Source organism: Canis lupus, chromosome 8, assembly GCF_048164855.1.
Source record: "Canis lupus baileyi chromosome 8, mCanLup2.hap1, whole genome shotgun sequence".
In the NCBI taxonomy this organism is placed as follows: Eukaryota; Metazoa; Chordata; class Mammalia; order Carnivora; family Canidae; genus Canis; species Canis lupus.
In genome coordinates, this window is record NC_132845.1 from 69,919,840 (window position 1) to 69,943,662 (window position 23,823).

At 52.4% G+C, this 23,823-nt stretch overlaps 1 protein-coding gene across 16 annotated transcripts in view; it reads left to right on the top strand.

Annotated features, from left to right (window-relative positions):
* The window catches only part of CUX1 (cut like homeobox 1), a 363,980-nt gene that overhangs the window by 327,274 nt on the left and 12,883 nt on the right, over window positions 1-23,823 (top strand). For 5 of the 16 annotated variants that reach the window (XM_072837347.1, XM_072837349.1, XM_072837340.1 and 2 more), the window contains 2 exons: window positions 3,897-4,161; window positions 8,753-9,526. The exons of 5 other annotated variants lie outside the window; for them this stretch is intronic. In XM_072837347.1, the coding sequence (XP_072693448.1) occupies window positions 3,897-4,161; window positions 8,753-9,479 (992 nt within the window). In that variant the 3' untranslated portion in view covers window positions 9,480-9,526. Of the gene's footprint in view, window positions 1-3,896; window positions 4,162-8,752; window positions 9,532-23,823 lie in introns of those variants that run through there. 6 more of the 16 variants (XM_072837345.1, XM_072837346.1, XM_072837344.1 and 3 more) reach the window with 5 other exon arrangements.

Sequence of the window (23,823 nt, forward strand, 5' to 3'; positions counted from 1 at the left end):
AGTGCCAGGGAGCCCCCTCCTGTGCCAGCCCTCCAGGGCCACCCCCTGAACAGCCCCCCAGTGCTTCAGGCATCAGGAGCAAGACAGCCTTGGTTCTACCACCCCCTGGTGTGTGTCTCCTCGTAGGCCACTAGGAAAGGACCCTTGCCCCCACAAGTAGATCTTTGAGGGCTCCCTAGGCCTCTGCTCCTTCAACGTGGGCTCTGGGCGCCATCTTGTGTTACAAAAGAGTTACTGTTCCAGCCGGGCCCAGGCTGCTTCTCGTATCCCAAGGTCCCTAAAAGCAGCTGTGGCCTCACTGTCTTCTCCCTCTAGCAGGGATGCTCACTAGAGGAGCCTTCCCCAGACACAACAGTGGTTGAGCCAGACTTCCTGTGGTTGATAGCACTTCCTGTGATTTCCACCTGTTACTGGCTGTCCACCCAGTGGGAGCGGCCGGCTGGACAGACCACACCAGGCTTGTTTCTTTCTGGCCACACACTGCATCATACTCCTTTTCTTTGGGGGAAGATATGCCTTTTCAGCTGCGTTCCTAAACATAATCATAAATTGGCAAGTCAGCTAAGGAGCTCCCTGGTCTAATTTTCTGCCTCTGTAGAATGAGGCCATAGAGTGACGTGAACTTCTTCAGGTTGTTAGATCAGAAAGAACATACTGAGTATAACGACCAGCACGCGTAACTGCTCAGTAGATGAGTTTTGAAGATAAGTCAGGTTCCTTTAAAATAGATGAAAGCCTGTCATGCTCCCAGTCTAGACTGGATGGAAAACTCTGCACTGGGTAATTCAGCCTGTAGGGTTCCCATATGCACTGTGCTTCCTTTTCTTCCCAAGCAAAAGCCTGTGCCGCTTCTCCCGTTGGTTCGAATCCTTTATTGCTCTCCTCCCCTCCTACTACCTTTCCTGTAAACGTTTTGTGTCCACCCTGGTCTGCCTTCTGCTTTCTGTCCCTTTATGAGATGGCCCTTGCTCTCCTCCCTGTTCACACAGCCCCTGGACGCACACAGGCACCACCTGGGCTAGCTCATGGGCTCTTCTCCCCACTGGCTGTAGAGGGACCCTGACAATCCAGAGGCTTCTCCTCTGACATTTATTTGTGCCCCAAATGTCAGTGCTGCCGAAGGGTGTGTCCGTGGCTTGTCACGTCTCCCCAGCTGTGGGGTGGGGGCGCTGGCTACCATCAGACAAGACAGAGCAGGCATCACCGCCCAGAGCAGACGTAGGTCAGACCTCACATCTGTCACTTAGCAGTTGTGTGGCCTGAGGCAGATCATCTCACTCCTAGGCTTCGGTTTCTTCATCTGTCCGCAGGGATGGTGACAGTCCCTCTCCTGGGGCGTAATTGGGAGGACTGCACAACACATGCTGGCTGCTGCTGCTGCTACAGCCACTCGTCCTCCCACCTGCTGCTCGAATTCAATAATACTATGCCCCATCTTCCATTGGTTCTAAGAAGTTTAAAGGAATTCTCAGACCATATTCCAAGCTAATCCACTAGAAAGCTCTCTATGGATGACTCATTTGCTGGAGAAGTCCGAATGGTTTTTTAATTGAAGCATAGTGGGAACAGGTGACGTGTGAGGGCAGAGGAGGCAGGTGAAGCCCCAACAGCATAGAACAGAGAACTTGAATCTGGAGGTGCGTCCCCTTTCCTTCGCAGCTGCCTGCTGCCCACTACCCCCTCAGTCCTCCCACATGTGTAAAAGCCACATCAGGAGCACGAGGACCCTGCTCTTCCCCAGCTGCTGGGCTGCTGCGCTGTGTCCTGTCGCCCCTTCCAGAGCAGGTGCATCTTCCGAGAGTGCTATGCACCCTCCATCCACCTCCTCTTCTCTCCTGGGCTGAGCCCTCCCTACTGGGCTCCTCCTAGCGGCTGTTTCCAGTGCCTGTCTCCATCACCCACCAGCCTCCTGTCACTTTCAACTTTTTCTCAAGACCACGGCCCCTGGACTGCTTTCTTCCCCCATAACTATGTCCTGCCTCATCCAGGGAGATTTCAAAACTGATTTTCTGCCCCCATCCTCCCCAGCTTCTGGGACCTGAGGATTCCAGCTCTCCAATGGTGGTATCACCCCAGATCTGGGTCCTAGCTTCAGCGGGTACCCTGCTCTTCTCCCCACTCCTGGCCACCCCTGTCCACCACCACTCTCATGGCTCGGTCCTATCACTTCAGATTACCTTTCCTCCTGCCTTCCCTCCTCCATCAGGAGAACGTAGCCCACCAGCTTTCCTACCTCAGTCCCCGGAGGCTTGTGTCTACCTGCAGCTCCCCACCCCCAGCCTGCCTCCTGATGCACCTGTGGTGCTTGTCTCTCTCACCTGTACCTCCAGCTCTCTCCCCTCAGCTTTGGCAACACTGTCAGCTTGCTCTCGTCTTTAAATCCACCCTCAGCCCCGGATTTCCCTTCTGGAAGCCATACTACCTCTGGCTGTTCTTTTACATTTAGGCATCTTAAAATAATAACTCATGCTCACTGCCTTCACCTCCTCAACTCCCGTCCCACACTCCACCTACAGCCTCCTGGCTTCTACTCCCACAGCTCCACTGTGCCCATTCACCATGCTCTCCAGTTACATCCTAACCGCTAAAGCCAGAGGCCCTCCTGGGTCCTTTCCAGACTCTGCAGCACAGACACTGTCGATCATCTCTCCTCACTCATCCCTTCTCTCCCACCATTGTCTCCTGGTTTTCCTCCCATCATGGCTGCTTTTTCCTGGGGTGGGGATGGTCCACTCTGCCCGTGTGTGTCCCTCAGGGTGCCATTCTCAGCCCTGGTCTTCGTCCTCCATGGCACAGACTGCAACCTCAGTTTCCGTTCCAGTCCGAAATCCCTCTTCCTAGCCCAGACTGTTCTTCTGAGCTGTATTACCTGCCTGTCCCCCTGCCTACAGGACATCTCCATGTGGGCAACCCAGAGACCCCACCAACTCCACCGTTCCAAGATCAAATCACTGTCTTCTCCCTTCTTCTGTGGCACCCAACCCAAAAACACTGGTGCCCCCCTTACCTCCCAGCCTGAAACCACGCAGCTCCTCCGTTCTCCATTCCCTCAGGAATCTGTCCCCCACTCCTGTCAGCTCTGGCCCTTACCACCTCCACGCCCTTTGCTTCTCTCCAGCCCCACCACCACCTCCCTGGTCTTGATCTTTATCTCTTACCTCCTAACTGAGCATCTTCCTGCAAGCCCTCCCATCTACTTCATCCTCCTAACTGCAGCCAGAACAGCTTTTCCAGAAGGCGTATAGCTGATCATATCATTCCCCTGACTAAAGCCTTTTATTTCTTCCCACTGACTTTATGGTCAAGTCCAAACTTCCGGCCTACCCAAACTCTGCCCATCTCTCCAGCTCCTCCATCCCCCTCCACACACCTATGTGTATGCGCATGCACACCTCCCCCTTCCCCCCCACACACTGTGCCGTCCTATGCCCCTGGGTCTTTGCACGTGCTGGTCCTACTTTCTGGAACAGCCCCCTACCATCTTCAACCTCATCGCTATTTTTTTCTGGTTAATCACTCCTTGGCCTTCAAGATTCTCATGGAAAGCCTCCCTTGATCTCTCTCCAGTCCCCTGTGCCTGCCTCCCTCACTGCATTCTACTGGGGTCACCTCTACATTTCTCTGTGTCCCCCACTAAGCCATTAGGCTGGACAGCCAACCACCTCGCATTACAACAGAGCAGGTCCTCGATGAGTATGTGTTGGGTTTTCCAAACAGTCCTAGTCCAAGTGTTGTGAGACGCTCTTGGGAGAGCAGGACAGAACAGCCGGCTGTCACAGTGTATGCAAAAGTAACTGTGAGCTGACGGGGCACCACAGTGCTCTGAGGGGGTCAGGGGCTTGGGTGGACCTTGCAGCAGGGCCCGCAGCTCAGTCTGATTGCTCTCCCTCCCTCAGCATACATGAAGCGGCGGCACAGCTCGGTCAGTGACAGCCAGCCCTGCGAGCCCCCCTCCGTGGGCATCGACTACAGCCAGGGCGCCAGCCCCCAGCCCCAGCACCAGCTGAAGAAACCCCGAGTGGTGCTGGCTCCTGAAGAGAAAGAAGCTCTGAAACGAGCTTATCAGCAAAAGCCATACCCGTCACCAAAAACCATCGAAGAACTCGCCACCCAGCTCAACTTGAAAACCAGCACCGTCATCAACTGGTTCCACAATTACAGGTACGGCCCGGCTTGGTCCGGCTCCATCGGGCTCTCGGCCCCGGCCGAGTTAAGTCAGGGCTCCAAGAGAGCGCACTGTCAACCCTTGGGAAGAGTCTGGGCTACTCTGTCCTGCAGACAATGGCCATTAATGGTGCACACGGACAATGGCCTGGGGACTTGGCCCTGGCAGGCTGGGGACTAAAAGCTTGGTGTTTGGTCAGTTAGTCGGTTCTTTATCTTTCACTGGAGTTTTTAACTCCCAAGATATAGGGTCACGTGGTTAGAGAGAATCCATGTCTGCCATGGCCAGGAAAACAGTTATCACTTAGTAAGAGAGAATGTAGGCATCCATGATGCCATAGTGGCACATGTTTCTTAGTGGAGACCCAAAGGATCTCATACAGAATTATCTTCCAAATTAGTTTGATTAGTTTTGTAGTTAAATAAATTGAGTCATGTGAGCTTTTGGGCAAGTTCACAAGTTAATGAAGATTTATTGAACATCTACCACATCTCCAGACACTGAGCCAAGTGTTTTAACCAGCACCATTCCACATGATCTTCACAATCATTTAAGGGACATAGTTCTACCTGCATTTTACAGGTGGAAACCTAAAACTCATAGGGGTTAAGTAACTGACCGAGGCAGAAGGGCCTACTGCTCTCCCGTAGAAAAAAGCCTGCCTGGGGTGAAAGATTTGTATTAGATCATGAAAATCCACTGACACGTAATGAACTGTTGACCATAGCTGTAATCCAGACTTCCTCTGCTGGAAACCGAGACTTCCCAGTGGCCTAATAGGAAGATCTGCTTATTTAATGCCCTATAAGTGACCATCTCAGTTGCTGGTTCTCATCAGAATGTCATTTTCTCTAGACCCCAACAAAATTGGGGCAGGTGTTCCTGGTTCTACCCAGGTGAAAAGGACACATGTATAGCCAGTGCAGGTAGAGCACTTCTGGTCACTTAGCTGAAACAGCGGACAACAGAATACCCTAGACACTTGGGGGCCACAGGGAGGATCCAGTGTCTCTGGCTCTGCTGCAGTTTTCCAAGTAAACTTGAGGACCAGTACACCCCCACCCCCAGGTGCTGAGCAAAGTGGGAGGTTTTAAAATATTAGACGGGAGTCAAAATAATATCTCTGCTGGTGATGAAAGCTAGGTTAGCATTTGCAGCTTAGTGTGAGAGCCAAACAGACCTGCTACCTGACCCCTGGAATCAGGCAAGCTTACATGCATCATGGTAGCACTGTCCTCCACAGGCCTCCCTGTCTATGGGCTGACTCCCAGGATAGAAGACGGTACACGAGCTGAGCACAACCACTTATTCATCCTAAATTTACTGATGAGATAAAACCAGAGGCAGAGCCAGGCTAGTAGGTACAATAATGGAGCTCCCTCTACAAGGAAGGAAAGTTTAAGAATAGTAGACAAGGGAAATGAAGGAGGATGAATGAGGACCTGGGCAGAGGTTCCCCCAGAGCCTCCCTTTGCCAGGTATTATGCAATCCCATTTTCACTTTCTAGACATACAGGCACATTTGAATATATACTTTCGCATCTTCTGCAGGCTGTGTCCATTTTAGTGCAAGTATGGGAACTTGAGATGGCTGAATATCTGGGTGAAGTTGCCACCAGTTCTACAAAACAGCTCCAGAAACCCATTTCCCCTGGCCTCACCAGGGTCACCTTTTTCCACAGATCGATCTCCCCTACAGGCCCCAGCTGAATGGTGGTCACTGCCTCCTGGCCAGGGCACATGCTCTCCAGGTTTCTCAGCTTCCGTCATTCATCTTGCTGACACCCATGGTAATGCCTGCTCCGTCACAGGTGGTCAGCTGCTCACTGTGGAGAGGCCTCAAGTGTACATTTAACAGGAGCAAATTCAACTGTACACAGCCAAAAAAATAAAGAGAGAAGGGGGAGAAAGGAGGAGGAGCAGTAGAACCTCAAAACTCAGTAAATAAGCTCAGCTCCAGATCTGGAGTAGATGCTCAGTAAATGTTTTCTTTCAAAAATAACCATAACAAAGCAGGCTGGACTAAGACAGATGGAAGAACCAAGGGCAGAGATTTGTTTCAGCTGCAGAGATCCAGAAAAATACCCAGGAAGCAATATGAGATGTGCAGGGTCTTGAAAAAAGAACTGAAAAGAATTTTGCAAACCACAAAATAGGTCAGATGAGAAGTAGCATTAGGTCATTCAGAACTGGCATAAAGCCCAAAGAATTGAAGTCACTTGGTCACCCAGGAGGCAAAGTGCAGAGCAGAGAGTGAGTGTGTGCTCCTCCAATTAAATGCTTCAAACAGAGACCAACTTAGCCTGATAGAACCCACAGAGCTTCAGATAAGAACTGGCACACATAGACTAAATCCCTAAGGAAGGGATTAGTTTCTCATTCTACAGGAGTTAAATAGGAGAAGTTCCCCCCACCCCACCCCGCCCCATTCCACCAGCACCCACAGGGAATAACGGGGAAGGGGAAATCAATTTTTAGGCCCATTTTTACTTCCTCTTATCCTTTCACCCTCAGGGAAGTAGAAGTATCTTAGGGTGACCATTTACCCAGGAACAGGGCCAGAAATGCCAGAACAGTATACCTACCACAGGACACCTGATCTCCTCCCAGAAGAGCAGGTCCACCCAGTAGAAACTCTTCCAAGCCCTCAACACCATAGCATCTTGTGAATCTTGTGTGACTGGCCTGAAAACAAGATCTGCTCCTAGGACCTGGTCTTTCTAGATCAGAAGATAATATTTTTTCATGGACATGGAGAAAAATCTAGACTAAGGAGAACGTCTCCTATCAGCTGAGCATAGAATATGTGCCAGGACTGAGCCAGGAGCACTACAGCTGTGTCCTCTCATCAGATCCTCAGATGAGCTGCTGAGGGTGGCAGCCAGAATGCCAGGCCCCATGCAGGAAATTGTCCCTTCCTTCCCCCTCCCCCCAGCCCTTTTACCAGGCTTAGCACCTACCGACAGATTCTATCATTCAAAAGGCAGGTAAAGGGTCTGAATAGTCCCCTCTTTTCCCTGGGCCTACTTTGTGTCTTACATAATACACCAATATTTTATTCTTCACATCTCTGCAAGGAAGATGCTATTCTCCACATTTTTCAGATAAGAAATCTGAAGCTCAAAACAGATCAGGACCTTTTTTTCTAAGCGGTGTCGCTAGTAAGTTTACAAAGCCAGATTTCAAACCCAGGTTGGCCTGGTTCCATAAAGCCTGTGCTCTGTTCTGGGCCACTCTGCCCCCCTGGGACTCACAGTGGTAGATCTGTGGCCTGCCCATCTAGCCTCCCACCTCCCCAGCCAGGATGGGATGGGATTTAGGTGTTCACCCCAACTGGCATTCTTGGCTTCCAAGGAGCCTGAAAGGCAGCAGAGTAGGCTTGCCCTCACAGCACAGTGCCCAGGAACATATTGACAAGGGTCTGCACTGCACAGGCCCCTGTGATAGCCCCAGAGAAGGAGGAGGGAACTCCTGGGTAGGGTAGGAGGGGGCTGTTCTGCAGTTCTCACTCAGAAACTATTCTCAGAACAAGGGTCAGAGTTCAGGCTGTACAGGGAGCAAATAACAATGTGAACACATCACCACCACCAGGGTTCTGATATAAAAACTACAGCCAGATTTCCCCCTGGCTTCAACACTCCCCACGTCCAACACAAGGCCTGGCACGTGGTGGGTTCTCAAAATATGTTCCCTCTATTGGGTTCTATGTACTGCAGAAAATATTTTCATTGCATGCCTAACGCAAGGTCTTTTGGCAGGCCCAGTTTCTGCCAAACAGTCGGCTTCGTGCTTAATCTATACGCGAGAATGCTCTTCCACTAGCAGTTGGCACGTTGATCAGAGGCTTTTAAGCTCTCTGGAATAACCACCTAGAGAGACTTCTGATTGAGCCTAGTACTGTGAGCCCATGGAAGGAGAAACTTCTGGCACCAAAACAGACTTAAGAGGAGCCCTTTCTTGATGTCACCAAGGGCCCAAAAACAGGGAAGGCCAGGGCGCATTTGTAGCAGTTTCCTTCAGACTCAACAAAGTAGGAGATCACACATTCCCGGGTAGGCAGGACTCAGCTTGATTACAACGTGCTTGATGTGTTGGAGCACATACCTGGTCTCCTTCCCGCTTGATGGAGACTGACCCTTCCCTGCTCTTCTCCTCTTAGAGGAGGGAACTGGTCGAAACATAATTCGGTGGAACCTTGCCTGGGCCCTAACCCCTGACCTGTGTGGCTCAGAGACCACAACTGAGGTTTTTCGGTTTGGGCACTGCCTACCCACGGGTTCGCTCATGAAGTCCCGATGAGGGAGCCGTGGTTACCCTCCCTCCTGCATTTCCATCTCCTAGTCCAGTCAGCGTTTATTGCCGTGTACCAAGCACCATGCCGCGCCGGGTGTGCAGAGAATGGGACCTGCCATCCACAGCCGGCTCGGAGGGAAGGAGCCACTGCACAAGTCACACGGGGCGCCGTCCTCGTGGGACAGAGGGGCTGGCACCGCCCAAGGGACGACTCGGGCACGGGCGCCGAGCTGGGGGGAGTTGAGCCCTGCCCCCCGGCCCCGCTCACGGCGCCCTACCGCTTGTGTCTCGCAGGTCTCGGATCCGCAGAGAACTGTTCATTGAGGAGATTCAGGCCGGGAGCCAGGGCCAGGCCGGGGCCAGCGACTCCCCGTCGGCCCGAAGCAGCCGGGCGGCGCCCAGCTCGGAGGGCGACAGCTGCGACGGCGTGGAGGCCGCCGAGGGCCCGGGCGCCGCGGACGCCGAGGAGTCGGGCGGCCCCGCGGCCGCCGCCAAGTCTCAGGGAGGGCCAGCCGAGGCGGCCGTGGCCCCGGAGGAGCGGGAGGAGGCGCCGAGGCCGGCGGAGAAGGCGCAGCCGCCGCCCTCGGGGGCCCCGGCCCCGGCCCCGGAAGACGCGGAGGAGGAGGGCCGGCCCCGGGCGCCCCCGCCGCCCCCGCCGCCGCCGCCCGAGGGCCCAGCCGACGGCCCGGGGCCCGTGCCAAACCCCGCCGCCGCCGCCGCCGCCGCCGCCGCCACGCCCGCGGGGGAGGACGCCGCTACCTCAGCCGCCCCGCCCGCGGAGGGCCCCTGCCGGGCCCGGGACGGCGCCCACAGGAGTTCCGCTTTGCCAAGCACCAGCGCGCCGGCGGCCGCCCGCAGGCCCAGCTCGCTGCAGAGCCTCTTCGGCCTCCCGGAGGCGGCGGGCGCCAGGGACTCTCGAGACAACCCCCTGAGGAAGAAGAAGGCCGCGAACTTGAACAGCATAATCCACCGCCTGGAGAAGGCCGCCAGCCGGGAGGAGCCCATCGAATGGGAGTTCTGAGAGGGCGCCGCCCGCCCGCCGGGCCGGGCCGGGCCGAGCCGCGCCGCGCCGGGCCGAGCCGGGCTAAGCCGGGCCGAGTCGGGCCGAGTCTGGCCGAGCCCTGCCGAGTCTGACCGAGCCGAGCCGGGCCGAACCTGGCCGAGCCGGGCCGGGCCGGGCAGAGGGGCGGGCGCCGACTCCGCGGCCTGGACCGTGTTGCGCACTTACCGCCCTGCGGGCCACAGGGCAAAATCGCCATAGGCCAAGGTGCATATAGAAAACAAAGGAGCATTAAGCCCAATCTATGTCGTGTTTTCAAGGAAGAAAACGGAAATGTGTAGTCGAGCTTTTTTGTACCCTGAAGTGTTTTTTTTATTGCCCTAAGTGATTTCCACAGGTTCTGGAATAACTCTTACAGCTTTGCCTTGCGCCCTCCTCTTTCGTGTGGGCTTTAAAAAAAAAAAAAATCAAACCCACATATTAAAAGGGGGCTTTTTATCTGCCATCTAATGGCTTCAGAGCGATAATACACTATTATCTTCTTAAACCAGGAAAAAAAGGGGGGGAGGGGGGATTTTTCAGAAAAATTAAAAAAGAAAGTTTTTGTAGCTGTTCAGTTGCCACTAAGAGATTGCACAGTCAAACCGACTCTAAACACACTAGTTTGGATTCCTAAATATTTTCAAGTAAAGAATCTTCTCGTTTGAAACTTTGAATTAAAATAAAACACATTTACTCCACATATTTTTTAACGAAAAGAGAAGTCACATCAGGAAACTATCTGATTTTGTGGTAGCTGACGTAGTGTTTTCTTGTACGTGAATAGAATCCTGACATGTAGTGCACATTGATCCATAGCTTTAACTGACTCTGGGCTTTTGCTGGCCAGAGTCTGTTTAATACACTCCATTCTAGGCCAAATCAGGACAAAAAGAAAAGATCCGAATCTAGGTATTTTATAATCTGCTTTTTAACCTCTAACCGCAGAGCACGCTGATCAGACCTCATATCTCGGAGGTTTAGGAGACAAGTTAGAACTGTAGCATGTCCCCGTTCATTCTGTTTAATTTATGGTGTCTACGTCTGTGTTAATGCGTCTGCACACGTGCGAGCATGTAAAGCAAGGAGGAAAGAGTGGGCCGCCGAGGTGGCAGCAGACAGTCGGGGGGCCGCAGGGGCCCACCCTGCGTAGTCAGCAGGCTTTCCTTGGCACAGAAGGCAGCACACCGCACTGCACTCTCCCGGGCGCCTGATGGACTGAGCCCCACCAGGGGCCGCTGCTCCCCGGGCCTGGGCAGGGCTCTTGCGCACGCACGCGCTCTCTCTCTCTCTCTCTCTCTCTCCCCCCCTCTCTCTCCCTCTCTCTCTCTCCCCGTCTCCTTGCCCCCCCCCCCCCCCCCCCCCCCCGCCCTCTTCCCACCACAAGCACTGAGGACTGTTGACGTCGTGGGAAGCTTCCTTCCCTGCAGAAGAGAGAACGTGGCAGTCTGGGCTCTGCTCCCATCCCTATAGAGGTGGCCCACAGTCACACCAAAACGTCGTTGCTCTTCACTTCCAGACCAGACCATTCATTTGGCCCTCCATTCATTCTGCCTCTTGGAACAGTTCTTTTATGCACAGTCTAGGGCAGTCTAAGTACAAATCAGAAGTCTAACTTGTCTCTGATTCCTCCTGTTGTCTATGTGTATATGCGTGAGAATAGAGGTGGATGAGAGTGTGCGTGTGTGCGTGTGTGCAATTTTATACGTCTGTGTATTTTCTTAAGTACCTGTGCACACATAGAGTGCATTACTGCCACCTTTTTTCAATAAGCTGTTTTATCAGTTATGGCTTCTACAAGTTTGCTAATTTAGACTCCTTTATTGCCATATCTTTAAACTAACAATAGATGATTTCGGTATATATATATATTTTTTTTTGCTTATTTATAGGTGCTGTATTTTATTATCTGATTGTTAGGAAGGGATGAAAGGGGCAAATATTCTTTAGAGGGATAGACTGCCGGCAGTATTGGGTATAATTTACAAGATGTAGTTGTCATACTGTATATTACTGATTGAAAACTTTTTGACCGTATTGTGTATCATTGAAACCTTTGTCTTAGGTCAACATCTTTGGATGGCATTTTAATGGTGCATTCATTATTTCTTAAGTTTAATTAATATTACCTTTTTTGATTTTGGGGGGGGTGGGAGGGAGTTATAATTTTCAAGGTATGCTCCCGCTATTACACCTCAGTGTGCTTGTATTAATTAACTTGTAGGACTTTGACTGTAAGATGTGAAACCACATTTCTTGCATGATGTTTTAGGAATTATGTAGTTCATTTACAGTCTTTTAACCTGCAACTGCAGCACTTAGTTCAAGTTTTCACAAATTTAAGAGTCACTACACTAAAAGCAATGCCTTTTCATGAATGAGAAGTTTTCAGAAGGCTCTAGGAGGCTGGGAGGCAGGCTGTTTGTCTTTTGATGGTCGCATCATCTCTGAACTTGATACCTGGTTCAGTGAAGAGAGATTTCAAAATGGAGGAGCTTAAGGGGAAACAGATTAACATCTGGCTCGATTCAGGTGCGTTAAGAAGAGCGAATTTGCATTAGTGACCCCCTAGGACAGTGAGTAGCAGAGCCCCTGACAGTACTGTGGTGTCCTCTCCACGAAAACCTCGAGGGAATTTTGTCATCGTGTGTGATGGATCTCTGAATATCTGATTTTCATTAGAATTGAAAGCAGGGAGTTAACCAGAAATATTAGGCTAGTGTTTTAGTTTTAAAGGCATGACTGTTATTTACAAAGTTGTTAAATCTGAGGAAATTGAGAAAGTAGAGGTTTGTCCATCCTAGTGGCCATAGTAACAGTCTAAAACAGCCACTTTGGCTCTTCCAAGCGATTTAGTCCTTTTTGTTGGGTTTTGTTGGTTTGTTAGTGTTTGTTTTGTTTTGCTTTTAACTAGGTTTTTGTTGATTTCCACTCTACCTTTTTTGTTTTTCCAGACTTAACATCTGGGTGCTCGATACAATCAGTTGGTTAAAGTTTGCTTGCAGTTCTGTGTTTGTATTTTTTTCTCTATTTATTTTTTTTTTAATTGTGATCCCAACCCTACAATCTTTTATGTTGAGCTTTCACTGTCTATAATACTTCTAAGAGCTGCCACTAAATAACAGAAACCTTCCAGGGGGTCAGGGGAGTGTCCCCCCTCCTCAGTTTGCACCCCTCAGTTTGAGCCTAAGGGTTGATCTTTCATCTTGATAAGCAATATTCAAGTGCCTTGAACAGCATCGTCTCGGGGAGGGGGGGCTTTACCTTCAGCTGGCTGGCATTCCAAGCAGTAGCTCCCACAGGCAGCCGACCTCGTCCTTTTTCTGCTCCATCAGTTTAAAAAGCTGATTTGTACCTCTCCCCTGGGGAAAACAGTTCTGTATAAAACACTAACACTTAATTACAAGCCCCATTATACCATTTTAAATGGCTTCTTTTTGTTAATTGGAAGCAGTGTTCATAACTTAAGGTTTTTGCCATTACTTAGCTTGCTAAGTGGAGGCTCAGTGGAAGGGCGGTGTTCACGTTCAGTCTCTTGACCCCTGGTTCCCATCCACACTCCCTTGTGGTGTATCTGGGATGGAAGGTGTGCAGGTTCTGTCCTAGACCTGTGTGCACTCGCTTCCACCGCCTGGCGCCTGGGGTACCCGCCAGCCTTGAACCTCTGGATCGGTCAGGATGTCTGGGATTTCCGTCCGTCAGACCGCTCTTCTTTAGAAAGCCTTGCCACAGTCAGCTAGCTCAACTCCGTGATTCTCAGAGCTGACTTCATGGTCCACAGACTATCCTGGGATGCAGGCTTAGAGAAGTCTGGAAGTGCCAGGATCTTGACTCATAGGACTACTATGAAACCATGGCCACTAGGTCTGTGAGAGTGACTGAGGCAAAAAGATGACAGTTGTGACCTCCCCTGGGGACCGGTTCCCTGAACTTTCAGAGCACAGGTGCCTCCCTGCCTGATGTCCTTCCTTTTGGCATCTTTGTTTTCTCCCCATTTAAAAACCATCCTGTCTGACATGGACGTTCAGGTCTGCTGGTTGGTGGTCCAGACCCACAGTGCCCCAGAGCTTTAGGTTGAGTGTTTCTCTGTGGCTACAAGAGACCCTCCCTGTGTAACCCCACCCCCGGGCCCAGCCGGCCAGCCCAATAGGAAGGAAAGACCTTGCCTGCCTCCCTGACCAGAGCCACAGCAGTCATGCAGATGTGAGCAAACCAAGAGGAAGGCAGATGGTTATACTCTAATCCGAAGGAAAGCTCTGGTGGTGGCTGGTTGCCCTAAGATCATGCCCCAGTCATGCCCTAAGAGGTTGGGACAAGGGTCACCCCATAGCCTAGTCCACAGGCAGGTGCCTGCCTGGCAGGTGGACTGGGGGTGTCTTTATTCCTCCTGAACCCCCGCCTTCTCTTGCAGCACTGGCCAATGAACTCTGTTGACATTCTATGCAACATTTCTCATCCCTTTCATTTTAGAAAAGCAAACCTCACTGAAGAAAGCAGAGAAGCCAGGGGGAGTATATGCATGCCCTCCTGGGATGAGCACAGAGTTAAACGGTGTTAGTGACTTACTCCATCTTGAGCCAGGGGACAACAGCCATTGCCTTAAATGCACTATGACAGGCGCCTCTCGACAGGCTGTAAAAACAAGAGTCGGCCTTCAGCCATCCCAGGGTGCCACCCTGGGAGGCCAGGAAGCCAGCTGTGCAGGGGAGACAGCAAGGTGAGGTTCAGGCATGTGTGGCCAGTGTGATGGGCTATTTGCCATGCCCCTCCGTGGATGTCCTCCCTCGGCACACTCCTCATCTGTCCCCTTCTACCTCACTAACCTGTGCTCCCACTTGACATTCCTTCTCCTCTCACTCCCCTCAGAAACACAAGGCACAAGCAGGCTCTTGGGGGTGGGTGGAGGAGGAGAGAGCACTAGAAGCGTGGCGTTCGTGAGTGTGTCTGGGCCCGGTGGGCAGGCTTCTTCCCCTCTTCCCTTTTGTGAGCACAGCATGGACAAGACAGCTGTGCTCCGCAAAGCACATGGATTTTTCTCTTTACTTCCACCTGTTCCTGACGCTCTGACAGCTGTTTCCTTTGCAGGCAAGGGTGGTCTCAGGCCTCAGAGGGCCTTGCTCCGGCCTGCCTTTGCTTTCAGCCTGCTCCTGCTCAGCTGTTAAGATCCGTCAGAGCCATTCCCCTTGCCCTAGGCTGCCCCTAACTGGCCACGTGAGGACACCTCCCCAGGGTTCCTACCTGGCATTGGGAGACTCCATCCTTATTTGCCTCTGGCACGGGGATGCTGTGATTTCAGCTTTGCTGTGAGACCTCCTTTGGAAGCGTCTCCAGGACAAGAGGGGAGATGGCCTTCCCCCCAACCTCCCACCCAGTCCGCAAACCCAGTCTTCGATCACGTGACTTTTCCCAAAAGAATATACCAGTTTCTATGCAGTGCAGAACAAAAGCCCAGCCCTCAGAGCTGCTGATTAGACTTGAGTCCACCGTCTCTGGTGGCCAGTGTTCTGGTGGAAAAGAATCAGAAGTGGGAACCTAAGGATTTGTGCCATCACGGTGTGCTTGGGCATTTGCCAGAAAAAGCCTACCCTTAGAAATCCCCCTCCCCCAATGCTTTTGTGGTTTCACGTGGGCCTTGGTGGCAACAGGGGAACCTTCGTGAACCCCCCAAGAGCTCCCACCCCAAGTGACAAGATGGTGACCTGGGCCTCCAACATGACAGACTTCCATTCCTTGGCTCACTTGCCGAGAGAAGGGCCCAGTGTGAGGACAGGGTTTCCATTCCCACCAGTTTCTGCCTTTTCATAGATGAAAATTACTAGGAAACAAGTTCCCAGGGAAAGTTCCAGAAAGATCCAGCCTGTGAACCCTTAGAGATGTGCTGAAAGCAGAGGCCCAAACTGTCCAGAGTGAATCAGGAAGGCAGGAGGGGCAGGGTGGGCAATAAGCTGGGCTTCCTGCCCCAGCAGCCCAGGAGCCTCATCCTCTCCAGGGAAGGAGGATATGCAGCTTCCCAGCCTCCCCCATCCGCAGGCCCTGCCCGCACCTGCCCAGGCCTTGGGGCCATCTTTCCTCCACCTCCCCTCCAAAGATACTGTGACCACACTGTCAGTGGTATCTCCATTCTAATTTTTGCATGAAGTGACATTTAGCTTTAACAAGACATTTCCAAAGCGCCTAGTCTCCTCCGGAATGCTAACTTTAAAAGTTGGGCATTGTAGGCGAAGAATCCTAAAAAAGGCTAGTGAGAAAGAGGCATTAGGCTATGCATAAATGTGCACTTCCCCATCCCCCATTATTAACCTTTGAAAATAACTTTTGAGTTGCTTTCCATGGGTCATTATAGTTTCTCCAGTAATGTTAGGTATAGTCTGTGTTCCTGTCCTTTCTGTAGTGCTTAGGCTTTTAATTTGTACCACAAAATATGCTATATGCTATGTATCAAGCTTTCTGTGATCAGAAAGGAAAGGTGCCTTATATCCCAATGTCACGGCTACATCCCTATGGAAAATAATCAGAAGCACAGAGTGTACGGAAGCGTTGGGACTTCCGTTGGTGAAACCAGACACCATTCAGCAAAGATGCATTGAAAAAGTGGCACGGGGCTGCTTTTGTTTGAAAGTTCCTCTCCTTTTTTCATTTTTTTTCCATTTTTTCTTTGCTTTTTTCTTTTCTTTCTTCCTTTTTTTTTTTTTTTTTTTTTTGGTAGTTTGCTTTAAACAGAAAGCACTTAAGTAGATGACTATGTGTAAAAAAGCTCTGTGCAATAGAAATCATTTTTCTTCATTTTTAAGAGATAATGTATTGCACACCAAATGAACTCAAAGTAAGCTTTAGACCAGGACGATTCAGGTTGTGGATGAGTATGTTCACTGTAGTTCTGTTTGTTCATGAACTGAAGGGAAAACAGGCCTCCCCAGCCCCCGCAACCCCCATCTCAGCCTGCCTCTTGCTGACCACCCACCTAGGTGTGCAGGGCCCCACAGGCCCCTGGCGGGAACCACTGGCTGGGTGGGGGGGGTGGGGGGTTGGGGGTGAGGGGGGTGTTTGTGACTCAGCAGCTAAGAACCCTCCCAAGTGTGAGACCACAGCCATCCCTTCCAGCACTTAACCTTTTCTCGTTGAGATGGATTGACTGCTACTGACCTGCCAGCGTGCGTGAGGATAATTATAAAAGGATGTTTCCTTGAGAAGAAAAAAAAAATTTTTATTTCTATCCTCTTCTATTTATTATTAGGTTAATCATTTAAGTTCTTATCAGGAGTGTATTGTTGTTTTGTGTTGTTGTTGCTATAAATGCTTTTTGCTATCACTCCGGTGGTTACTGTCTTCTGCCTCCTGCCCTCTCCCGCCCCCCACACACATACCCCAAAAGAACCGAAGGGTCTGGGGATTTGCCTGGGGGGCAGAGGGGGCTTCTCCAGCAGAATCACATATCTGTCTCCAGAGTAGCCACTCAAAAACTGGTGGTCTCCCCACATCTAACTTTTTAAATGAGAGACTTGAACACTCGTGTGAGGAGCTACAGAGACTTAAAAAAGCAAAGTTCAGTTCCCCAAAGCCTCCTAGAGCCTCTGGTAAGACTTCTGGGTTCATGAAGTTTCAGCAAGCCCTGGTCAGGGCGGGCGCGCGGCCTGGAGGAGACCGTGGCTTCCGAGGGAGGATGGTTTCCGGCGAGGCTCGCGCGGGTTGCTGTGTCCTGTTGGCTTTCCTTGTCGTGCTAGTGGTTGCTCCCCCTGCATACAAAGTTGGGTCAGAACCATCTGGCGAAGCAACAGTGTTTCCTAGTCCGGCTGTGGCTTGAGGACCCGCCCCAGGGAGGTCGTGGGGGTCCCCTTTTGCCCTTATGTGGTGAGGTGTGGAGGGGGTGACACGTTGCTTGCTAATCAGGTGTGAAGGCGAGGTGGGGCTGGCCTCTGGGGCCCAGGAGATGGGGGCGCCCCGTGAGGCTGAGGTCCAGGTGGGGGCCACACGGCAGCCGGCCCCCCTCCCCTGCTCCCAGAGGGCCGCCCCCAACCCCCAGCTCGCTTTCCTGTGCCAGGACTTCTTCTTCCCTTCTCTGAAATCATTGGGGGTCCTCATCTCTTTGAAAGAAAGCCCTCGGCTGAAATCACCGTCCCCATCCCTGCCCCCACCCCAAAGGGTTTTCATTTCTCGAATGAGTCTATGCATTTCTCTCTCTCCGGCGGTTTTCTGCCTCTTTCCTTGAGAAAACGCGCATCTCCTGTCCCACCGAGACCCCTCAGAGAATGCTGTGCATTTTGGAGACGTGAGGATTCCTGCAAAATTCTTACAGCATTTGAGACTAACTTGTTGGAAAAATAGAAGTTGGGGGGGGGAAGAAAGGTGGGTCTCCCCACGCCCTTCCCACTGAGTGAGACCTAGCTCTTCGCGATGTGCAATAACTACTTGCCATGAGAGCGGGTGGCACCACGCTCCTGTCCAGACTACTAACACAGCACAAGACAAGCTCGCTCGCAGAGTGGCGGACTTCTTCCAGAATACCTTTCATAAGCTCAGCTCCCCGCCCCCCACCCCCCGGTGTATCGTGGTGTCTTACATTTTAGCAGTATTTTATATTTTCTGTAACGCACTAAGTCTTAGATGTTTCTAGAGCTCGTTTGTTAATACAATCACAGACTTTTTTTTTAATCCTCACAGAGACCCAATTGACCAAAAACAAAAAACAAAAACAAAAAATACAAAAAAACGACAAAAAAAGGCGTCATTTTTGTACAAATAGCTGCAAGAAGCCTCTGTTGTGTTGCTGTGACCCATCTCTGATAACATTTTTTTTTCTTGCTATTTGTTTTCCACATTAAGAGTCAAAAGTTGATCCAGCTGGCGTGGGGGTGGGGGAGGCACCCGTCGGCCCCTGGCGTTGTCCCTTCTGTCCTTGGTTAGCCATACGATGTTTGTTCTCAGCACTGTACAACGGTCCCTATATGATATGGAGAAGCAATATCACTGTATGAAACTCACACCATGTATTATTATTATTCACTAGCACCCTAGGTGTGATAATTGAAGTAAATATCTTTTATACAAACACAAGAATGCGTGGGTTGTTTTTATTTAAAATGCCCCGGCCTGAGGAGGAGCAGCAAATCCTTATTTCTGGGTCCAGAGGCACCTCAAGAGTTGCCATGCCAGGGGCCACCAGGCAGGTGGCTGGGCTGGATTTGGGGGGGTTGGTTTTTGGGCACTGCTCTCCACCGGGTCTCCATCAGGGCCTATGTCCCTGCTTGCTGCTGTGGGCCTTACTGTCTGAATAGCCTTGAAATGCTGACCTTCCCGGCATCCGCTTCCTTGTCTGTGAAATGAGGACATCATCGCTTGTGGCGCAGGCTGGTGAGGACCAGGAATGGTGGCTGGCGGTGCCAGGCGAGGCACCAGGCTGATTGTAGCAGCCCAGATGAGTGGGGTTCAGGTGCCCACACCCAGCCAGAGGCCTGGCCTAGCCTGCTTCAGGACGGGGAGGAGAGGGGGCGTCTCTCACTTTGTCCCCATAACCTGATGTGAAGGACAAGCTGGGGGCACCCAGGAATGTGAGCAAGTGAGTGGAAAGAGGGAGGAGGAAACGATGTCTATGGGTTTCTGGATTGGGCTTCTGAGAAGGGGTCTCCAGCCCACGCTCAGGGCTGGAGGCCAGAGAGTTCTGCAGAGTTGGCTGCTAGGTGGTCCATGTGCTTGTGAGTGAGGATGTTTCTCATCTTGAAATCTAGCAGGTTGGAAAAGAATCGCCACCCTCACTGATGTGTGCTGGGGGTGGTGAGGGTGATTGGCTTGTTGTGCATTAATTTGTGGGTTTTAGAATGTGCCGCTCCCACGTGGGATCCGGAAGTGTGAGCAATCCTCCCACCAGTGGGAGGAGCCCCCGCAAGCAGGGAACAGTCTCCCACCAGTGCCAAGTGCTCCCAGCAGCCCTGAGTCTCATATGATCACTCAGGGACCTGAGCGTGGCTATAGCTGTCCCCAAATGTCTGCCCCCACAGATGGGAGAAATTAGGATAAAGCCAACAGAGCTCTGCCTGCCTGATGTTCTGTGTCTGCTTCAGCTAACGTTCTGCTGCTTTTCTGATTGCTAGTTTAGGTATGCTCCCCCCACCCCGCCTTTAAAGATCTGTTAACTAAATGAAAATATAAAATGTAGAAAAAATTAAAAACACTTGGCACAGAGTCTTTTAACCCAGAAAGTCTCCCCCGGTGCTTTTAAAGTGAGATTTAATTAAGCAAAACTATAGTTACACATGGTTTCGTAGGCCTGAGTCTTTCTGTAAACTGCCAGCTCCAGAGGCGGAGAAGGGGGTGAGGTTTCATGCTCTGACTGCGACTGGGTGATGCCCCCACTCCAGGCAGAGTGCTCAGCCTCCCTGCGTGTGGCCCCCTCTCTCCCCATAGTTAAGTGGGTCCGAACAAAATGACGAGCCTTGTTTGATGCCTTGAGAAAATACGACTGGTGTTATAGAGGGAAAGGCCACCTGATGATACATGGAGTTGACCCTTGAAAAACATGGGGGTTAGCAGCGCCGACCCCCGACCCAGTCGAACCTCTGCATATAATTTTTAACTCCCCCAAAATGTACCTGCTAATAGCCTACTGTTGACCCAAAGCCTTACCAATAACATAGTCGCTTAACACCTGTATTTTTATTCATACGTATAATATACTGTATTCTTACGATGAAATAAGCTAGAGGGAAAGACGTCATTAAGAAAATCGTAAGGAAGAGAAGATACATTTGCACTATGGAACTGTAAAAAAATCCGCCTATAAGTGGACCCGTGCGATTCAAACCTGTGTTGTTCAAGGGTCAACAGTAATTACCGGAGAGCGCGAGGCATCCGCTGTGATCCCGTCTGCCTGTGTTTCCAGGGGCCTCCGAGCGGCTGCCTGGGGTTGAGGTGCGTTGCTGCCTCCTCCACAGCCCTAGCGTGTCGGCTTTGGGGGGCACGCAGCTTGCTGGTCTCCACTTGGGCACGACCTTGGTTCCTGTGAGGGGCCAGGGGTGTGGGGACCGAGCAGACAACCCCAGGGGCTCGGGGGACCTGTTCCGATGCTGGGGGCGGGGTGTGCTTCTGGTCATCAGACCCTGATCTGCGTCGGGCCCACCGCGTTGGTGGAAGCGGGAGGCGCGTGCCAGTCCCGGCCGGGCATTCAGCAGGGACTGCCTCTTCCGAGGAGCTGGGGCCCTCCGCACGTCGAGGGGAAGGGCCAGTTTTTGGTCTTTTTTTAAGAAATCGGTTTGTGGACAGTACAAGGCTGCTCTGTTTGGGAGAGTGGAATGGGGGGCTCCGAGGAGTGGGGTTTGAGGACCCACTCGACTCACAGCGGGGCATCGGGACCCTCCTCTGCGGTCAAGTGGCAATGCTTGAGCCCCAGCATCTCCTCCGACCAGCCGGCGAGCGACGGGGGGCAAGTCCTAGTCAAAGCTCGGGAAACCCTTTCTGGGAGAATGAATGAATTCATTAGCTTCTTTGAGCTTCCATTTCTGTCTCTGTGAAGGGGACATCATAATGCCAGACTCGCAGCGCTGCCGAACGGGGGGCCCGTGCGGCGACATCTGTTGACTGTCCACTGTGGCACCCAAGCCCACGGCAGGCACTCGGGACGCGTCACCCATGGCAGTTGACGGTGGCCGCGGCGGTCCCTGCAGTCCAAGCTCTCCCACCTTGCACAGGAGCAGGAGGTGCGCCCTCCCGGGAGCAGGCAGTCCCGAGGGTTCGGGGTGCCTGTGGCCTGTCACCACCGGGGGTGCCTGGGACGCTCCGCAGGCGCGCAGATGGGGCAGCAGAGTCCCCCACACCCAGCAGCTCTCTCTCCAGCCTCCGCTAAAAACTCGGCTCTCGGCTCCTGTGGGGCCCAAGCCGCCCACCCTGGCCTTGGCCACAGGCAGGAAGGAAGGCAGCTCCCGGGCCCTCAGTCCCCTGGCGAGTCCCCAGTCCTCTGGTGGCCCTTCCACAGAGGAGGTTTCCTCTGGGAGGTCCCATCGGACCGAAGCCTCTGGAGACGCTGATCCCCGTCCTGGGAACCCCGAACCCAGAAGCCTCTTGTGTTTGAGGAAAGTAGGGTTTCTGGGATGGTGGTTCTAGACTGGGGTGACTTTGCCCCTCAGGACGGTTGGCAGTGTCTGCAGGCATTTGGGGCCGTCACAGCTGAGCAGGGTGATGCCACTGGCATCTAGAGGGGAGAGGACAGAGACACTGGTAAATGCCCTACAAGGCCTAGGACAGTCTCCCCACACCCAACAAATAATGACATGGCCCCAGATGTCAGCAGCACTGAGTCTAGGGTGGTGGGGCTCCTTCGGTGGCTTAGTCCGCAGATAGTGGCTGAGGAGGGCCCTGTGCCGGAGATGTATGTGCTTCAGGCTGGGAGTCCGGCACTCACAGCCCAGGGGAGGCAGAGCAGTGCACAGCCACAGCCCAGGCCTTCAAATGGGAAACAGCATTTGCAGGAGGCAGGGAGAGGACACCAAAGTGCAGGGTCGCCCTGGGGCTTTGCACTAGCAAATCTGCAGTCCCAATTCAGGGCCAGGTGAGGCCTGCGCAGTTCTTGGGTGGTGGGACCAGCACAGGCCAGCTGGCCATGCCAGGCCCTGGCCGTCTGTGTCCAGCCGGCTCTCACCCAAGCTGGGAGACTGAGCCCCAGGAATACCCTCTGCAACCTTCCACCTAAAGGAATGGGTGCTTCTCCACTGGGAGGAATGGTCTCAGACCGTCAGCTGATGGGCAGAGAGGGGTAACAGTGTGCCACTGATCTGGGGGCTGTAGTTATAACAGGGGACAAAGTTTGCCTTTCGGTGGGAACAGACAAGACAGTAGACCTGATAAATAAAGGCATTAATAGGGCCTTAGGCAGTGGTAAATGTTACTGGATAAAAACAAGGTAAAGGGGACTGGAAGAGCAAGCAGAGGGGTTCAAGTTTTATTTTTTATTTTTATTTTTAAGATTTTAATTATTTATTCATGAGAGACACAGGAAGAGAAGCAGAGACATAGGCAGAGGGAGAAGTTCAGGATTCGATCCCTGAACCCCGGGATCACAACCTAAGCCAAAGGCAGATGTTCAGCCACTGAGCCACCCAGGAGCCCCGAGGGGTTAAAGTTTTAAATCAGGTGGTCAGGGTAGGCCTCACGAAGAAGGTAACATGTGAGCAGGGTCTTGACAATGGGGAGGGAATGAACTATGCCAATGCCTGAGGTAAGAACATTCCAGGCAGAGGGGAAACAGTAAGTGCAAGTCCTGTGGTGCAAATGTGCTTGGGCGCCAGAATAACGTGGGAGGCAACAGGTCAGAGAGAGGAGGGAGAGGCAGGGCAGGAGGTGGGACCTGATAGGCCGTTGTAGAGTTTTGGCTGTTCCTCTGGGGGACGTAGGGTCCATTGGAGGGTTTGGACAGAGGGTGGTCTAATCTGTTTGAAGGGCCCTCTCTGCCTGCTGCTTTGTGACTAGACTGTAGGGCTGAGGGTGGAAGAAGGCAAATCAGCAAGGAGGCTGTTGCCGTAAGGACCAGAGGCTATGACTTGCAGCAGGTGGCACAGTGGTGAAAAGTGATTGGCTTCTGGATTTGAGGGTAGAGCAAAAAATAGTACTTGAGACAGATTTGATGAAAGGAGTGATAGAGAAGAACAAGGATGGGCTTTGGGCTGAGCCACTGAACGGTGGCCTGGCCTCTGTTCCCCCAGCTCTGAGGACACCATCTCCCTGGCTGTGCAAAGGGGGTCCTGCTGGGGTGAAGCAGGTTTGAGGGGTGGGCATCAGGCTCCAGTTCGGACCTGTTTGGACTCCACACTGGAAGCCTGGGGAGAGGAATGGCCTGGAGGACACGCTGGAAAGTTACCAGTTTTCAGTGGCCTGCATGGTAGCCAGAGTGAGGGACAGAAAAGGGGTTCGGGACGGCCCCCGGGTCCCGCAGCGTTGCCAGCTTAGCAGGGAGGAGCAGCAAAGGAAAGTGAGTGAGCAGCAGGGGCAAGAGGCCCAAGAGGCTGTGGTGACCTGGAAGCCAGGTGCTGGCGGGTCGGTGAGATGAGGGCCAAGGATGCAGCGATGTGCGAGGTCATCGGTCATGTTGGCAAGGAAGTGGGCAGAGTGGGCACCCAAGTCAGGTGGGAAAGGTGTAGGGACGTGCACACTTGAGAACAGGTGATTCCTTCAGGGAGATTTGCAGGGGGGGGATGTAGAGTCGAGAGGAGTGTGCATGTGTTTCAGATGCAGAACACACGCTCGTGTGCTTGTGGAAAGTTGCACAAGAGGCGATGCTGCAGGAGGGAGGGTGGACGCCGGCTGGGGTCCCCCGGCCTAGGAGCGAGGGGCTGCCACCTGCAGC